This window comes from Benincasa hispida, chromosome 11 (genome assembly GCF_027475165.1).
Source record: "Benincasa hispida cultivar pf3 chromosome 11, pf3_genome.v1.1, whole genome shotgun sequence".
Taxonomy (NCBI): Eukaryota; Viridiplantae; Streptophyta; class Magnoliopsida; order Cucurbitales; family Cucurbitaceae; genus Benincasa; species Benincasa hispida.
The window spans coordinates 78,857,126-78,875,303 of record NC_143488.1 but is presented as its reverse complement, the minus strand read 5'-3'; the positions used below and the strand labels follow the sequence as shown (position 1 = coordinate 78,875,303).

Sequence of the window (18,178 nt, the reverse complement as noted above, 5' to 3'; positions counted from 1 at the left end):
TCCTTGTAGTATACTAATTTTTTAGAAATTAACAATATCAGTGAGCATAACATTTCGGGTATGTTAATCTTGAGTTTAAAAATTGTGTAGCAATGTAATTTCATTTCAGCAATGCCATAAACAGAGGCATGTTAGTAGAAATTTCAACTAATATGTAGGGTTATGAATCCTATTTAAAAAATAACTGTACAGGTAACATAATGCTCAATCAATAAAGATCATATTAGAATTTTTTTCCCCCTCAAAAGTGATCACAACATCACTTTTTTATAACAAAATCTGTTTAGAACTTGCAGCTGGGGAAAGTCATCAAGCACCACGGTTAGGGCAAACATTTGCAAAGTGGGATGCATCGCCACAAACAAAACATCTTCTATCAGATATTGGCTCACCAGTTGCTGACACAAATGTCGCCGCAATCCGACTCCAACCACGACCTCGACCACGTCCAGTGTTTCGACCAGGGTTAGGATTAGGTGCTGCGGAGCCTGAGGTCCTGATATTTGACCGTGAAGCACTATTTCCTCCATTGCTATTGTCTACATTGTCTTCCCATCTGCAAAAGGATGCATTATTTACAATGATGTTAACAAGAGATAGGTATAAGCAATAACAACTGTTTAAATGGAAATTTTAGAAATTAAGAAAAATAAATGAAAGAATACAAGAGCATACAAAAAGTCAACACAATAGAAAAGGAAGCCCAACTAGAAGAAAGAATTAAGTTACTGTGAAACCTGTTCTCCTCATCGAACATAACTATGGTATTGTGAAGCCAAAGTTCAGCGTTGCTACTTCAAGTGAAGCAACGACAAAATACGTTGGCAAGGGTTCAATACCACATTGCTTTTTCCTTTTGGGGGGATTTTAAGCTCTTTGGTCGAGTCAACTTTTAACTTATTATCAGATAGAATATATGCATGAACAGTTGATCTAGGTGGAAAGATTATCATTATTGTCAAGTGCTTGAGTTTCCATGTTAAATTGTCAACTTAATGTCATAAAAAAATTTCAAAGAGATCAAACGAAACAAACATAAAGGGAGCCGCATACACGAAGAAATTGCACTCCTGAGATTGACATTTGTAGAACTTTCTTCCCCTATTATTGGTAGTATTAGCAGTCCTTAAGACGCATGGTGTGCCACAGTTACTACATGAAACTGAATATTCTCCTGCCAACAAAACATAAAACAAGATAAAGAAAATATGGTGGTTTGAAATTTATCAACGGAAATAATAGGAATCTGAAAGAAGATGATCCGCAATTTCAGAAGTTCAAAATATTTGTAGATACTATAATTTGTTAGATTCCCTTTCATTAAAATAACAATGATAACAAATTTCTGAGAAAAATAATGACTACAGTAAGATAAAATAAAAGAAAAAGAAAAAGAAAAAAGGTAAATTAATTCCTTCATGAAATGTGAGCTCGGGGACATGCAAATGACCCAAAGAAAAAATTACGCATTTGACAGTAAATATCTCTATGTTTACAGCATTTGGCTCACACCCCTAAAAATATTTAAAATGTATGAACTGTTCATTTACAATTACAGAACAGAAAACCATGCTTTACCACTTTGCCGACGATGAGCACTTCTGGAACCTACAACCTGGGAAGGGCAATCATTTGAGGAATGCCCTACTTGTTGGCAGAAAATGCATACACTTTGCCTGGTGTTATCTCGCTGCACACTGGATGATGAAGTCCCTCGACCTCTAGCTGCAAAACATAATTTGATACATAATTTGAATGTGCAAAAGTAAAATGGGAGGAAAAGTAATAGCAAGTGTTCCTTTGATGCTGAAATCATAGACATGCCTGATACGCGGGATCCAGTCCCACAGATTTCAGTCAATTGCCTAAGAATATCATCACAACCACCTATACAACCTAATCATAAATCAAAGAACCAAGAATTTAGTACATAGATCATTTAGAAAAAAAAAGGAAAAACTATACAAAAGAAAATAGTACTATAAACGGTAATAAAAGAAGTTCCACTCCAGATACGCCTATTCAGCTTTCAACAAAAGACTGTGAAATAGTCATTAATCAACATAAGCATAACCAGCTGCTGATTCTACTCCTAGTATAAGTAAAAAATGCACCACGGTAGAATTTTTTTTCTTTATTGTTTTATTTTCTACCTTGTTCTTATTCTGTTACCTTATTTAATTAGCGCCAGAAATATTTTTATCCCTTTCAGGCTGTTCCATTTTATTTACAGCTAACTTTCTTTGTCTGGCTGATTGTTTTTTATATTTGTAGGTCCGCAAAGCTTTATGGATGCTTATGAAAATATATGGAGTAGCTTCTCTTTCACTTTTTCTCAAATATCAAAATATATTTATGATATTATCCAAATTCCAAAAGGCAACAAGATAATAATAACAAATTTGAGTTCAAAAGCTCATACATCATAATTTACTCCGTACTTACCGTCTTGTGAGTATTCTACTGTCTGGTTGTGTGCAAACTGCCATTACTACATTTTACTGAGTTAGTTTACAGTAAGTGGTTAATACGAACTGCAGTTCCTACAAAGGTTGCTTTCCTTTAGTAAACATAAACTCTTTTGATATTAAAGAGACATTTCTAGACACGGGGAGTTCTTTTAGTTCAATGGTGTAAGGGTGGGATTCAAACATCTAACTTTTTTGGGACAAAATGCATAATGTCAAGCAATCTCCAACTTGCCCCAGACATGGACAGTTGTTGCATCATTATTTGCTGGCTAATTAGGCCCTTATTTTTTTTTTTTTACTGTTAATCTGTGTAAACTAGTGTAATTGAGTTTCTGTGTATGTACAGAGTATAATCGCTTCTTATTCTTTCCAAGCCCCTAGTGTAATCTTATCAATAGAAACTACATATTGTCTTTCACTCTCTGGTCGTTGGCGAGAGTTATAAACACTGCATGAAAATTACAACCGAGAGAAATACAAAAGTTTTATTGCAGAACTTAAAGCAACTAAAGAAGGCATAGTCTTCAGAACTCCGAGTTAACCAGATTGACTGATTCTCTAGATTATCAGTTATCCTTTCTTGTCAATGATAAAGCATGAACAAGAATGAAAATTTTAGATTCTGCAAGGTTAATATGTAAAGCAGAAAAAAGTATACAGATATCTTTCATCAATTTCAGTGGAGAATAGACATGCAAACAATATCATAACGCATAAACGAATAACTGTGCAACTCCCATGCAATAATCATATGTGCATCTAAAAGGATAACCTCATAAAGATCGTGGTACAAAATCATATCAGAAAGAAAAGACAGCTGATGCTTAACAGAACTTCAATTGACGTCCCATGATTAAAATAGCATTACGTACCCAAGTGGTTAGCATTGTAGTTTGGTGGTATTTCCAGCTGGCGAAACTTAAATTGGATTAAGTAGACAGGACCTATTTCAAGATTTTTCAGAAAATAAAAGACATTCATTATTTTATTTTATTTTATTTTAAAGTATGTAACTTTTTATTGAATAAATGAAAATAGACAAAAAATAAAAGTCATTCATTATTTCCAACTCTATAGAGAAAAATCATTGACCACATTATAAGAAAATAGAAAAGAACATAAACTAATACCCAAATCGATGACAACTCTAGCTAATAACTTTGGATGACATGAACAATAGACACGAAAATGGCACGACAAGAACATGAAACATATCATTTTTCTAAAACAGCCTGGCAAAGAGAATCAACATAACAGCATTAGGTAATATGTTAAAACAAATACCCAAATCGATGACAACTCTAGCTAATAACTTTCGATGATATGAACAATAGACACGAAAATGGCACGACGAGAACATGAAACATATCATTTTTCTAAAACAGCCTGGCAAAGAGAATCAACATAACAGCATTAGGTAATATGTTAAAACAAAACTCATTTTCTGGTTTTATTTATTGTTTTATGTTAAAAATACTGGAATCCAACATCCCACATGCAATGTGGTTGCACATAATTTTGTCCTTCATTTTCTAATAAGGCCTCCAATCCAACCATAGATGCAAACATGTAATGATGTTTACACTAGGGTTATTTCCGATCCTTTTAGGAAAAATACAGAAGTGAAGTCGAAGCTAGTCAAAGGCAGAAACCTGGAGTACACAAGTTGCAACAATCAGAGGTTACTGCAGCTTCTGCAATGGATCCTGGTAGCCAGACAACATTTCTACACTGGAAATTTGTAGATAATATACGTTAAATAACCATCTAACACATAAATAGGGGCAGTGGTAGTTGCTAACACAAGAATCATTATATTTTCTCATTACAAAAGATACGGTACTTAGAATGTGTTGGAATTATTTAATCAGTACAATTGTTATCTAGATTTAGAACAAGCTAGCAAGTTAAAAGAATTTGTGCCATGCATGCCCACATGAGAACCACATAATTCGCAGTCAAAACTCCAAAACCTTTGGGTTGGAAGTTTTTCTCCTCTTTGCAGTTCCTTTCGCATCATTTATGAAGTTTGTCAGCTGGAGGGATCTTTTTATCTCTTGAAGTTTTGAAGTGGTGTTCCAGCCTCAAATAATTTTTGAAGTTTGATTCTTTCTTGGCTACTTCACGTGCCTCTGTTGCTCTCATATTTTCCTATGTATTATTTGTTGTTTCAAGGCATACTTCTGTTGGTAAAATTGGAATTTTATCGAATAATTCCTCTTATTTCTTACTTTACAAGAATACAAAGTTCTATCTTAAATAGAAGACCTAAAACATAAAGAAAAAAAATCCTACCAAAATAATCACATTATAATTACAGCTAATAAAGCAGATGTTTAAGGCAAAATAATCACATTATAATTACAGCTAATTGGAATTTTCTGGTTGGCTTTGGCTACTTGGGAGTAGTTATTTTTTTGGTCCTTTTGTTTGGTTTCTTAAGTTTGTCTAGCGTTTTCTTTGGTTTTGTTTGTTCTTTGTTGCAGGTTAATTTTATTGTTGGTTTGTTCCTTTGTTTTATTTTAGGTTTTTAATTGTAATTCTTCTTAGACGTTGTTTTGGTCTATTTTCATTTTTGGTTGACTGCTGTTCTTTTTCTTTTTTCCTTTGATAGGTCATTTTGATTTTCCGTGAATAACTTGTATCTTTTCATCCCCCAACGAAAAGTTATTTCTTGTTCAAAAACCACGATGACATTCAGTTAATAGAGCTAATACCGTTTGGCTTAGGGGACTTATCAACGGTAAGATATCATTTTCTAGACTAAAAAACTAACTAGTGCATGTATTTGTGTGTTAAAAGAAGGAACGGAATAGGGGGGTTGGACAAAATAACAATCAAATTCCTAATTCTTCATGGAAAATTAATATGCCAACATGATATTTATAATAAGTGGCACCCATCAAGGAAGATGGTCACGTCACACCTGGGGAAAGGCCAAACATCCAACCATGTAATTTCCATCCTGCAGATTGTCAAAGTGAACTATTCAAGATGGTTACTACAAATAATAAAAATGAAAAAAATAAAAACTAAAATATTAGGACAAAGTTAGTTCCAAGTTTCAACTACTTAAGACATAATTTTAAAGGATTGATCAAATTGAGAATTGTCAAATAATAATAATAATAATAACGACGATGATGATGATGAAAAAAAACTGACCAGCTTTGGAGTTTATGGTTTCTAGAACCAATTTTTTATTGACGGGAAAATGATTATCATAATAAAAAAAATCAAGCTTTTATTGAGAAAAAAATACAATTCGGCCCATAGCTAGAGAACCAAAACTGAAAGATGAACCTACAAAAATAACATCCCAAAAGGAGCCAAACTGCCCTAACGGCCTAGTTTTAAATTCATGTAGATTTTCCAACTTTTATCTAAAAAAACAAAATAAAGGAGGGCAAAACAGTAACCAGTGATCCTCAATATACTTAACTACTTAAGCATCCACAATAGTTTTATTATTTTTTCCAACTTGAGCCTTATATTTTACACTTCTATTTATTAGTAACAATTGGGATGTTTTCTTGAGTGTTTGTTTTCTTTCCTCTTTATTTCATTGTTTGTTTTCTGTCTTGCTTTTATTTTCTACTTCTTTCAGCCCACTCTTTGTACGTTGTTGTATAATTTCTCTCGTACACTTTTCTTCATTGATGAAAATATCTATTTCCTATTCAAAAAAAAAGGAGAAAAATAAGAAGTGAAAATTCAAGTACTGAAGTAAACTTTTAAAAGTTAGACGAATTATATACATAACAAATATTTCATTGATTACAGAAGGAAGAACCATCCACAGACATTAAATCTTATCAAAGAGGACTACAAAAAGCTCTACAATCGATCCTTAAATCATTGAGAGACTATAGTTGGAAAATGGGTGGGGGCATTTACACCAAGACATCACCAACATTAAAATCTTATTTATCAAAGTTTCTTGTGTTCATCCAAAAAGATGATAATAAAATAGATGTGGCGATGATTCCCCTCATCAAAAATAAAATATAAAGATAAATAAAATATTCCAATTTCCAAAAGTTTTACAATGAAATAGGTATAACGAAGTATGGACAAATTCACATTACTATGAAAGAGTGATTTATTGGCCTGAAATACCTAATTTTCCATGAACATGAATTTATACATATATCATTACCCTGTTTCTTTTAAGCACCATGTTTGAGTCCTGACACAATCCACACCGCTGAACAACTTCTCCAACTGCACGATTTTCATCACCGCCAGAACCATTAGATCTGCATAAGTGAAAGAGGATGCATCAACAGACAAAAAAAAGATACAAGAACAATTTTTTATAAAGTAATATAGAAACACCTCTCAAAGAAAACCTCCATAGCTTCAAGAAGTTTTTGCTTATTGACCCTTGCCTGCAGATATGGGGAAAAGGGAAAAAAGACACAGCATAAATACAATAGATCTTTCACACTTCTTAGAAGAATAAACTAAACCATTTTAATTTTAGAACATTTTAAAGTTGAAATTTAAGCACATCTAAAATTATTATGTTTACAGGCATTGAGAATCTTTTATAATAAAGCAAAGAGTCAATTGATTTTTCCTTTTTTAGAAGTCAATGAACTTTTCCTTTCTCGAGAGTCAATTAAATGAAAAAGTATTTCCTATATATACTAATATCATTCAGTGTACTTGTTCTATAAAAGATGATCCAACTTAGCATCAAAGAAAAGAAATATCCAAAAACTCTAACCGAAAAGAAGTTTATTATCCATCAAAAGTACATAAACATAAGAGATTGACTCCCTATTCATGGAGGACTTTAACCCACTAACCAAGCAAATAGACATAAATAAATAAGAAAAATAAAAACCCTCAAAGTGAAAACAACTTTTTCAACTCATCAAAGGACCAATTTAATAGCTTGTTGAATCCCCACTATGTTGCTGAATGCAGATATATAAATTCCAAGGAATGAAACATGGCTCTCCTCACCGTGGTAATCGGCAAGAGGTCAAAATATTTTCCTCTCCAAGCTCATTGGTCTTGGCTGGTTTACTCCAAAAACAAAATATTTTATATTTCTTATGAAAAAATGTGAATTCTTTTTAATGTCTCAGGCAAAAAAACAAAAGTAAACTCCCTAAATATTCTGTTACTCAATCAACCCAATCTCCCCAAGCTATATGAGTCGATCAGCATTTTAGCAAAAAATTAGTGACAAGGACGTGACAATTTAACCTGAAATTTTTTTGGCACTTTGGTACATAACAAATGCTTAGTTTCACAACTAAAATCAATTCTGTAAAAGTCTCATTCATAAAGTGGAATCAAAATCAGAAATTAAATTCATGACAAAAAGTTGTAAACACAATTAATTCTTACATCTAAGAAGCAAGATTTCATCTGCTGCAAGCATGTAGCCAACACTTCATCTTTTCTCTTAGTGCCCTCACTGACTGCTTTCATCTCATGCTCCATGATTGCTCTAAGGTGTGGTTTCCACAGGTTATACCTAGGAAAAAGAGAAAAAGAAAAAAAAATGGTTTTAAACTAGAATTATCACCCATAAAGGAAGGTAATGAATGAGAGAGAATTTGTTTTCTGGTGGGGAAAAAAAGCAATGCATAAATAAGTTAAAATTAAACTATAAGAAGGATATATGAAATCACTCCAATTAAGATAGATATTCAGATGAGAAAATCCCACAAACTGATTTGTATAAAGAAGGATATTATTTCAAAATGATATTTATAGCGCTGTTTTTGAGCCACAACAATTGATGACGTTCTTTGTCTTCATAGGACAGGGTGCCTAACTCTTAACTATTTCTTCTAATGAAATTTCCTTTGCGGTGAAAATTAATATTAATTATAGATTTGAGAATATACAATTATTACATGTGAATCTTTGCACAAATTAACTTCCAGATAGAAAATAGCCAGTCATGTTCCAAAACCAATCCTCTCTTTGTGACCTTCATACATTATTGATCTTTTACGGTACCAAAAAATCAAGCCAAGACACATGCAGTGATGTCTAATTATGACAACCATACCATGATTAACATAATCTCCATTGCAAAGAGGATTTTCTTCAGAATTTTACTACAAATGATTGGATCACACATTTTGTCATGCTTTAAAATATCGTTGCATCTACCATTATACTCTCAGATATACACTTTCTTAATTTCTTGAGTACTTTTTGAACAAGGTATGAACTACTAGTTGATTAATGAAAAGGAACAACATTGATCGGAGGATACAACCTCCCAGGGAATAGAGAAAGAACAAAAAGAAAAGAAAAAAAAATGAGAAAACAGGAAACCAAAGAGGGAACATCATCCGAAACAAACTAGAAATATAAAAGAGACAATTTCTTTAGTAATGATTTCAGTTAAATCAGTTTCTCAAATTCATATTGAAAAAGATAAATTAGTGTTCATTAAGTACCTATTAATTATAATGTAGATGACCTTAAATTATATTGACACTTTAACACTAACTTGTGGGTTTGAAAATTTGTAGAAGACCCAACAAATGAAAATCAATATTAATTGGGAGGAAATGATATTGTAGGAGTTTTTGATACCATGTTAAATCACAGACTAATCCTAACATTTTTTTTAAAAAAAAAATGGAAATAGAACTTTTCATTGGCATAATGAAAAGAGCAAAAGCTCAAAATACAAAGAGACGTGAACCAAATAAACCACTGAGGATCAAGAGATGCATCCGGATATCTCAACTAGTTGACATAGCCATAGCACCTTCATCATATTCAATACTGTTGAAAATAGAGGAGTTTGCTCTAGGGGCGTTTTGTCTTTTTCCTGTGCTCTAGGGTTTCCTACTATTCTATGTATATGTGTAGTCTCCCTGTATTATTTGTATCAGAAAATTAATAAGAAACATTCTATATAGTGGTTTTTTCTCCCTGTTATAGGGTTTTCCACGTAAACTATTGTGTGCCTCTCTTCTCTTTTCTTTGATTGCTTTTCATCATGGTATCAGAGCATGGAGAAGAAACCCTGGCCACCATTGAGGAAAACCAAACAGGAGAATCACAAGTGCCATCTGGCATTGCAACCATCGATATAGCCACTGTCGTACAAAACGTAATACAACGGTACTTCCAGTCAGTCCTACCACATCTTCATCAGCCGATTGGAGCAGCTCAACCCAGAGGACAGGCAGCCGACTGGATCGGCAACCAGCAGACCCAGTCAGCCGACTGGATCGATCACCAGACGGACCTGCGGAGCAACCAGACGAATTCCGGAGGCACGCCTCAGACGATCGGAAGCTAGGCGTTTAGTGGCTTCCAACCTCGCGTCGAGCCGTCCACATTCGAATGTCAGTCAGTTGGCAATTTCCAGCCCGACCCATCCAGCTTTCAACAGATCAAAGCCCTCTGGACCAATTCCAGCCACGCGTGCTTGGGTCCCCTCAGTCATGACCCAGCCAATTCCAGCCGCAGCACTTTAATCCCAACTGTTGTCTGTACCCGATCCCAACCAACGTCCGTTGATCCCAGCCGTGGTTTCTGCCCGGTACCGACCGTGCCTCCGTTCCAACCGAGCTTGGGTGGCAGTCTCGGCCAAAAAGTCCTTATGGGTGGCAGATTTGAAGTGGGGGAATCATCATCACCACCATATCCTGGACAAACTTGACTATATTCAGGAACAATTCACCCAACTTCAACTTCAACTTAAACAGCAAAACGAATCTATTCAACAACAGATAGCTACCTTCGAAGAAGCACTTGGGACAACCTCAGGTATTCCGTCAGATTTCCCATCTAATCTACCAATGTACTCCAAAAATCTGGTAACCTCTTTCCCTACTTAACCTACAGCACATTTACTATCTGGGTCTATGGGAAACTCTACAAGTTTTGTTGTTGGAGAAAAATTGAATGGGCAAAACTATTTTTCTTGGTCACAATCTATCAAGATGGCCCTTGAGGATCATCATAAATTCGGGTATTTAAAGCATGAGATACTGAAACCAAGACCAGGTGACCCTCAAGAACGTGTCTGGAAGGAGGAGCATTCTTTACTCCGATCTCTATTAATAGGTAGCATGGAACCTCAGATAGGGAAACCCCTATCGTATGTTGCTACTGCTCGGGACATATGGGATGTCCTTCAGAAGTTACATTCCAAACGACAAAATGCCTCCCGGCTCTACACCTTACGCAAGCAAGTTCATGAATGCAAACAAGGAACGATGGATGTAACAGCCTACTTCAATAAATTGTCGTTACTATGACAAGAGATGGACCTATGTCGTGAGATGGTTTGGGATTGTCCTTGCGGGGGAGTTGAACACTTCAAGTCTGAAAAAACTGATCGGGTCTATGATTTCCTTGTAGGCCTAAATTCTAAGTTCGACGGCGTACAGAGTCGAATCCTGGGTCATCGTCCAATACCGTCCCTTATGGAAGTTTGTTCTGAAATTCGTCTGGAGGAATAGGTCTAGTGCCATGAACAATTTACTGATCTCTTCGACAGATTTCGCTACATTTAAGACATCTGGTCCTATTAATGATAAACAGAACAGTAAGTCTCCTCCAGTATGTGAACATTGCAAGAAACATTGGCATACCAAAGATCAGTGTTGGAAGTTGCATGGTTGTCCGCCTAATAGTAAACGACGTCAGTCAAGGTCCGGACAAGCATTAGTAGGTGAGTCCGCTAATCGTAGCTCTCAGCCTCAAAATCAGGGAACTAATCTGAATGACTCCAGTGTTGTGGGTGTCAGTACGATTGCCCAATCAGGTACAACTCAATCCTTTGGTTTTATTAGTGTGAATGGTAGCAAGCCGTGGATGCTAGATTCAGGGGCTACGGATCACTTAACCGACTCTTCTAACCAGTTTATTTCATATTTTCCAAGTGTCGATAATGAGAGAATCAGAATTGCAGATGGTTTGCTCCTATGACAGGAAAGGGTCATCTCTCTCCTTTTAAGGGTTTAACCCTACACAATGTGTTGCATGTTCCCAAAATTTCTTATAATTTATTATCTGTTAGTAAGATTACGAGAGATCTGGGATGTCAGGTCACTTTTTCATCCGATGCTGTTGTTTTTCAGGATCTGAGCTCAGGGACGACGATTGGCACTGCCCGGCATGATGGGGGGCGCTATTTCCTTAATGCAGATACTTCTTCTAGGTTATGTGATAGGACTAGTTTACTTTCTTCTTGTTTTTCTACTTCCGAAAAAAATTACATGTTATGGCATTTCTGTCTCGGGCATCCAAGTTTTCAATATATGAAATATCTATTTCCCCATCTGTTTCATAATATTAATATTTTTTGTCTGACTTGTGATGTGTGTATCCGAGCTAAACAACATCGTGTCTCGTTGCGGTCTCAACCATACAAGTCGTCTAAACCGTTTACTCTCATTCATAGTGATGTTTGGGGTCCATCACCTATCACTACCTCTACTAGCAAACGTCGGTTTGTGACGTTTATTGATGATCACATTCGGCTTACCTGGGTGTTCCTTCTCACCGATAAGTTTGAGGTCTCGTCAGTATTTCAACAATTTTATACCACTGTGGAAACCCAGTTCAATACAGAAATCATCATTCTTCAGAGTGATAACGGTCATGAATTTTTTAGAAGTCTTTCCAGGAATTTTTAGCCTCTAAGGGAATTGTTCATCAGAGTTTGTATCCTCAACAGAATGGGGTGGCTGAGCGAAAAAATCGCCATCTCGTTGAATTCGCTCCCTCTCCTATGTTGTTTACTTCCCTACCGTCCTACTTGTGGGGGGATGTTATCTTAACGGCAGCCCACTTGATAAACCGCATGCCTTCCCGTGTCTTAAAGTTTCACACTCCTCTGGAGTGTTTCAAGGAGTTTTATCCCGATAACCGCCTTGTTCCTGATGTCCCTCTTCGAGTGTTTGGGTGTGTCATGTTTGTCCATGCCCATGATCCTAATCGCACTAAATTCACTCCCCGTGCTCAAAAATGTGTCTTTGTTGGATATCCTCTTCATCAACGTGAGTACAAATGTTATCACCCATCCTCACGTAAATACTGTCTCGATGGATGTTACTTTCCTTGAAGATCAACCTTTCTTTCCCATTAGTCGTCTTCAGGGAGAAAGTACTAGTGAGGAGACTTATTGAAGTCCAAGTCCATTAGGGTTATCTGAACCTGGGATTATTATTTCTGCGTCTGAACCTGGGGATGTTCTTCCTGAGCCTGCCAAATTGACGAGACTGTCCTTCCGACCAAACAAGTTCCTTGGATAACATACTATCGGAAGAATCTCAGAAAGGAAATAGTGTCACTTGTTATTTCTCCAACTCCGGTTCATGAGTTAGACCCAGCATTAGTTCCAGATACTGGTATTCCTACCTCTAGTGATAACGATGTTTGTGTTGAAAATGATGTGGGTAAAAGCAGAAAAATCCTCGATAGTACCGATGATTGTGCTAAGGACGCCTTATGCGAAGATGATGTGGTTGCAAGTGGTGATAATTTCCAAAAAACTACTCCAGCAGATGATACTTTGGAGGGTGAATGTGCAAAAAGTTCCTCAGAAGATGAGACTCTTAAGCAAAAGGTTGAATGTGATGGAGAGTTAAGTGAGAAGAAAAGTTATGATGTCTCTCTCGATCTTCCCATTGCCTTGAGAAAAGGTACCAAATCCTGCACGAAGTATCCACTGCAGAGTTACCTGTCTTACAGTAATTTATCCCCAGAAAACAAGGTCTTTACTACAAGCCTGGACACAATTATGATACCAAGCAGTATACATGCGGCGATGGAGATTCATGAATGGAAAACTGCAGTTATGGAGTAGATGGAAGCACTTGAGAAAAATAATACTTGGGATCGGGTCATCCTTCCTAGAGGACACAAGACAATGGGATGCAAGTAGGTGTTTACAGTAAAATACAAGCCTGATGGAACGGTTGATAGGTACAAAGCGAGATTGGTCGCCAAAGGCTTTACTCAAACCTTCGAAATAGATTACTCCGAGACTTTCTCCCCAATGGCAAAACTAAACACTGTTTGGGTCCTTCTATCAGTAGCAATTAACAGAGATTGGCCTCTCCATCAACTTGATATAAAAAATGTTTCTTTTCTAAATGGGGAATTAGAAGAAGTTTACATGAGTTTCCCCCCAAGTTAATCCTTATATGGGTTGAAGCAATCTCCCAAAGCTTGGTTTGGCAGATTCACTACCTTCGTAAAATCTCAAGAGTATAGTCAAGGGCATTCAGATCACACTCTATTTACAAAAAGGTCAATATAAGGGAAAATTGCGGTACTTATTGTGTATGTGGATGACATTGCCATATCTGGTGATGATGCTATAGAGATTGTCAAGCTGAAGAGGAGAATGACTAAGGAGTTTGAAATTAAAAACCTTGGAAAATTGAGGTATTTTCTCGAAATGGAAGTGGCTCGATCGAAAGATGGGATTTCAATGTCTCAGTGGAAATACACTCTTGACTTGCTCAAGGAGACAGCTATGACGGATTGTAAACAAGGTGTACCCATATGGAGGTTAATGCTAAACTTACTAACTTGAATAACAGTGTTCCGGTTAATAACGAAAGGTATCAGCGTCTTGTTGGGCGATTGATCTACCTATCTCATACCAAACTAGATATATCTTACGTTGTCAGTGTAGTTAGTCAGTTTATGAAAGCTCCTTACGAAGAACATATGAAGGCTGTGGAACGTATCCTGAGATATTTGAAAACTACTCCTGGTAAGGGGTTGATGTTCAAGAAGTCTAACAAACAGTGCGTTGAGGCTTACACAAATCGCAGATGTTCTCACAAAAGGGCTTCTCAGACAAAACTTCGATTTTTGTGTTAGCAAGTTGGGTCTTACCGATATCTATGCCCCAACTTGAGGGGGAGTGTTGAAAATAGGGGAGTTTGCCCTAGGGGCGTTTTTGTCTTTTACCTGTGCCCTAGGGTTTCCTACTGTTCTATTTATATGTGTAGTCTCCCTATATTGTTTGTATCAGAAAATTAATAAGAAACATTCTATATCGTGGTTTTTTCTCCGTGTTATAGGGTTTTCCATGTAAACTATTGTGTGTCTCTCCTCTGTTCTTTTATTGCTTTTCATCAAATACAAAACAAGATTTCAGAGATTACATTAGATTTAAAATACTTGATTATATAGAAAAAAACAAAAGTATTCCAATTGAGACAAATATCCTACATAGAATAATCTTCAAAGAGCTTGGACTGCGAACGCCAAGAAGAAGCTAAAAGACGAATTGAATCCCATTTGTCTGACTAATCCTTGTAATAATCATGGAGAATTCTCTGATACATTCAAACCAAATCTCATAAACCAAAACTTTAACTTCATTTGACCACACAATCTGAGCTCTAGAAGATGGAGAAGGACAACCAAAAGATGTGAAATATTATCCTTTACATTGTTCCCAAAAACCCACATCAAACCGAAGCTAAAAAATAAGCTAATAGACTAACCCTAAAGTTTAAGCTCATAAATTATAGTAAATTTAATTATATGGACACTTTTACAGAATCTAACAGAACATAGTTAGAAAGAATTATCTTATTTTCTACAGAAAATATCTAAACGACAAGCTACTAGGCTACTGTGATTTCTCTATGAAGGTAGCTAGTTTGTCTCATGTTAACTTCTGTATGATGAAGGGTGTTTGTTTAAACTATGCCGTCTATATAATACTCTAAATAAAAATACTCACCCCATATCGTCATATCCCATAACCAGAGCCTCACCCTGAAAGAATTGTAAATTTTTAGAAGAAACAGAAAAACTAAATGATTGTAGATAAAGAAAGTAAACCATAAAGTATATCAAAAGCTCTTCAAAGATACTGTAAGAAATATAATCAACAACATAAGAAATAAATGAATATCACTAAAATCAATCATACTTAGAAACCCATGAAATTTGATAAATTGGACTCTACCGAACATCAACTTCTCCCCCAACTTTGTCCTCAATAATATAGCTAGGTCAAATGATAGAATAAAAGGGGCACCATAAGATGACTTCTTTCGTCATATTTGTGAAGTTTATGCCATTTGATTCTACCAGTAAGTATATATCATGAGCATTGAAAAACTGCTAATAACTTATTTAAAAATGAAAGGTAAATAAATATATAAATCCTCTCTTTACAGTCAAAAAATAGCAAATCTGTGTAAATACACAAATGTGCAAAATCTCATTTGTGCTGTAGAATCCATCGGGACTTAATCGTCCAATGAGAAATACAGCAACAGTCCAAGGAAAGGAACTCAATATTTCAAGAAATGCCTGTCAAGCCATCTTTGCTAGTGTAATACTAGAAACAGATGAAAGGGATATTAAGAGAGTGGAAGAGAGGATGAAAAATCTTGAACAACGGTCCTCAAAGAGAGTGAAGGTTTCAACCACATATATCCGGGGGAGGAGGAGAAAGCAAATGACCAAAGGAACATTTCACATTTTTTAGTAATCTTTACACTCCATAAAACTTCATGAATATAGGTGGGAGGAACAAATCCCCCTTAGTTACGGAAGAAAAAGGATCAACGGAAGGACCTAGCTAAAGCGAAATGGCTGGGAAAAAAAAAAGGAACAATTTAGCCTCATTCTCCTGAAACACGGGACTGCAAGAGAGCTAGCTGTGAAACAAAAGGGGACAACATTAAAAACGACTTGATAACATAGTTTCATCAATTACGATAAAGGTAGATCTCGATGTGGAACAGATCCTTTCAAAGGGATATTAGACGCTTCATTGGCCCTCCCTTGGAATGTCATGGGCCTAGATTCAAAGCCAAGCGATTACCTTTGTTCCCAAGCTTTTGAGGTTAAATTGTGAATTACAAATGTAATTTGGATGTGCTTGTTCTTTCTGAAACCAAAATCAATTCAATTTTTCAAGTGCTAAAGTCGACGGGGAATCCTAAAGGCATACATGGTTTGGTTTGCTTTGGATACTATTGCCTCATTAGGAGAATTACATCACATTCCTCCAAAGTCTTTTCATTGACTCTAGCAGGACAATACACCTACTGAAGTTAACGAAACTAGAAGAACGAGTACAAATCAAGACAAATTTCATGTTAAGGGTTCCAAACTTCCAATATTTTTTTTTTTTTTGGACGACCCGCCTAACCCTACAACATTTGGGTATCAAGGAAACTCGTAGGATATTAAATCCTAGGTAGGTGGCCACCATGGATTGAACCCATGACTTCTTAACCCTTTATCAAGGTCATGCTTCCTATTTACCATTAGGCAAACCCATGATGGTTAACTTGCAATAAATTTCTTTTTTGCTTTTTTATAAGAACTTCCAATAAATTTCTAAATAGGAATTCTTATTGATCCTATAAATAACACTTATGAATTTTTCCTCCCGGGATGATATGATGAGGGTTTCTCAAGTGTTCTCTCAATTCTATACTAACATCAAAAACCCATATGATTGGGGAGTTCCTCATCCATCTACCCTTTTGAGAGAAGGGTCGTTTTTTATGATTGGCTGGGGTGTGCACTATTTTGTGAGTGATCTAGGGGTAGCGGAATAATAGGGTGTTTAGAGGGGTGGAGAGGGATCCTAGTGATGTTTGGTCCCTTGTTAGATTACATGTTTTCCTTTAGGCTTCGATTTCAAAGATCTTTTGTAATTGTTCGATAGGCTAGTCGGAGTCCCTTTCTTTAGCGGAATTTCCTTTTTTGTGGGCTTGGTTTTTTCTGGACACTTGTATTCTCTCTTTTCCTCAATGAAACTCATTAATTCTATTTTTTAAAAAATAATAATAATAACATATATAAGAACAATTTGAATCAGCTCGTGCATTAATGGTAACGTTGATAGCATTCATCTTATAAATCACATTAAGAAATGAAAGGAGCATATGGGAAAAAAGATGACTGCTGGACAAAATCCAAGCTCATTACAAGGTTAGTTGGTGTGAACCGAGTGTTTGCATCCTTCGTTGCATAAAATCTATCCAACAGCTTCTTGATGTGGTCATGCATTGTTGCATCTGTACCAATTCCCTCCTTAAATAAGGAACAAAAAAAAGAACTTAAACAAAGATAAAGGCTTCACCACTCAATTGCAATATAAATTTTAGTCCAACATAAAGGCTCACACCCCAGAATTTGATAAGCTCAGTTGTCAAACACATCTTACTTACCTTATCCATACAAGAAAGCAAATCAGCTTCACTCAGAAGGGGAGGTGGTCTCGTGACTCCTGAATCAAGAGTTAATGTTGTTGGAACGAACTGTAAAAGAAATGGCCAAAGGAGATGTAGTTATTGACACCTTTAATTACCTGCTCTACAAGAAAAAAATGCTAAGTTGAACCTCCTCACTCAAAAGGCCAAACAATTCTCTCAAATTAGTGCTTATGGTTATTGGTTACTATTTTACTTATGCTTCAAGTAAATTTTTAGGTTATGGCTCAAGTGTTTTGGAACTAAATCTTGGTTACTAATTTTGTCTTAGCCATAAGAGATGTTACAGTTAGGCATACCGTTGAGACAGAGTAAATGGAAAGTAAAAACATTAGTAAATAAAACTAATTGCCACCAAAAGATTGTTAGTCAAATGCAACGTTCGAACAACCTCAATTTTCATTGATTTTGGGTTAACATACTTAAAAGAGTGGTTCCTCGTACATGATAGGGAAGTGAAGGTGGCTGATGTGGTGTACGTGGCTTAAGCACTAAGGC

General features: G+C 35.9%; 1 protein-coding gene across 4 annotated transcripts in view; it reads right to left on the bottom strand.

Annotated features, from left to right (window-relative positions):
* Positions 1-69: 69 nt before the first annotated feature.
* The window catches only part of TOP3A (topoisomerase 3alpha), a 30,985-nt gene continuing 12,876 nt past the window's right edge, over positions 70-18,178 (bottom strand). For all 4 annotated transcript variants that reach the window (XM_090307664.1, XM_090307661.1, XM_090307663.1 and 1 more), the window contains 12 exons: positions 17,639-17,728; positions 17,397-17,501; positions 15,184-15,218; positions 7,836-7,965; positions 6,810-6,862; positions 6,631-6,730; positions 5,398-5,436; positions 4,124-4,202; positions 3,344-3,415; positions 1,579-1,896; positions 1,054-1,174; positions 70-556 (listed from right to left, as the gene is read on the bottom strand). In XM_090307664.1, the coding sequence (XP_090163790.1) occupies positions 310-556; positions 1,054-1,174; positions 1,579-1,896; positions 3,344-3,415; positions 4,124-4,202; positions 5,398-5,436; positions 6,631-6,730; positions 6,810-6,862; positions 7,836-7,965; positions 15,184-15,218; positions 17,397-17,501; positions 17,639-17,728 (1,389 nt within the window). In that variant the 3' untranslated portion in view covers positions 70-309. The remainder of the gene's footprint in view (positions 557-1,053; positions 1,175-1,578; positions 1,897-3,343; positions 3,416-4,123; positions 4,203-5,397; positions 5,437-6,630; positions 6,731-6,809; positions 6,863-7,835; positions 7,966-15,183; positions 15,219-17,396; positions 17,502-17,638; positions 17,729-18,178) is intronic.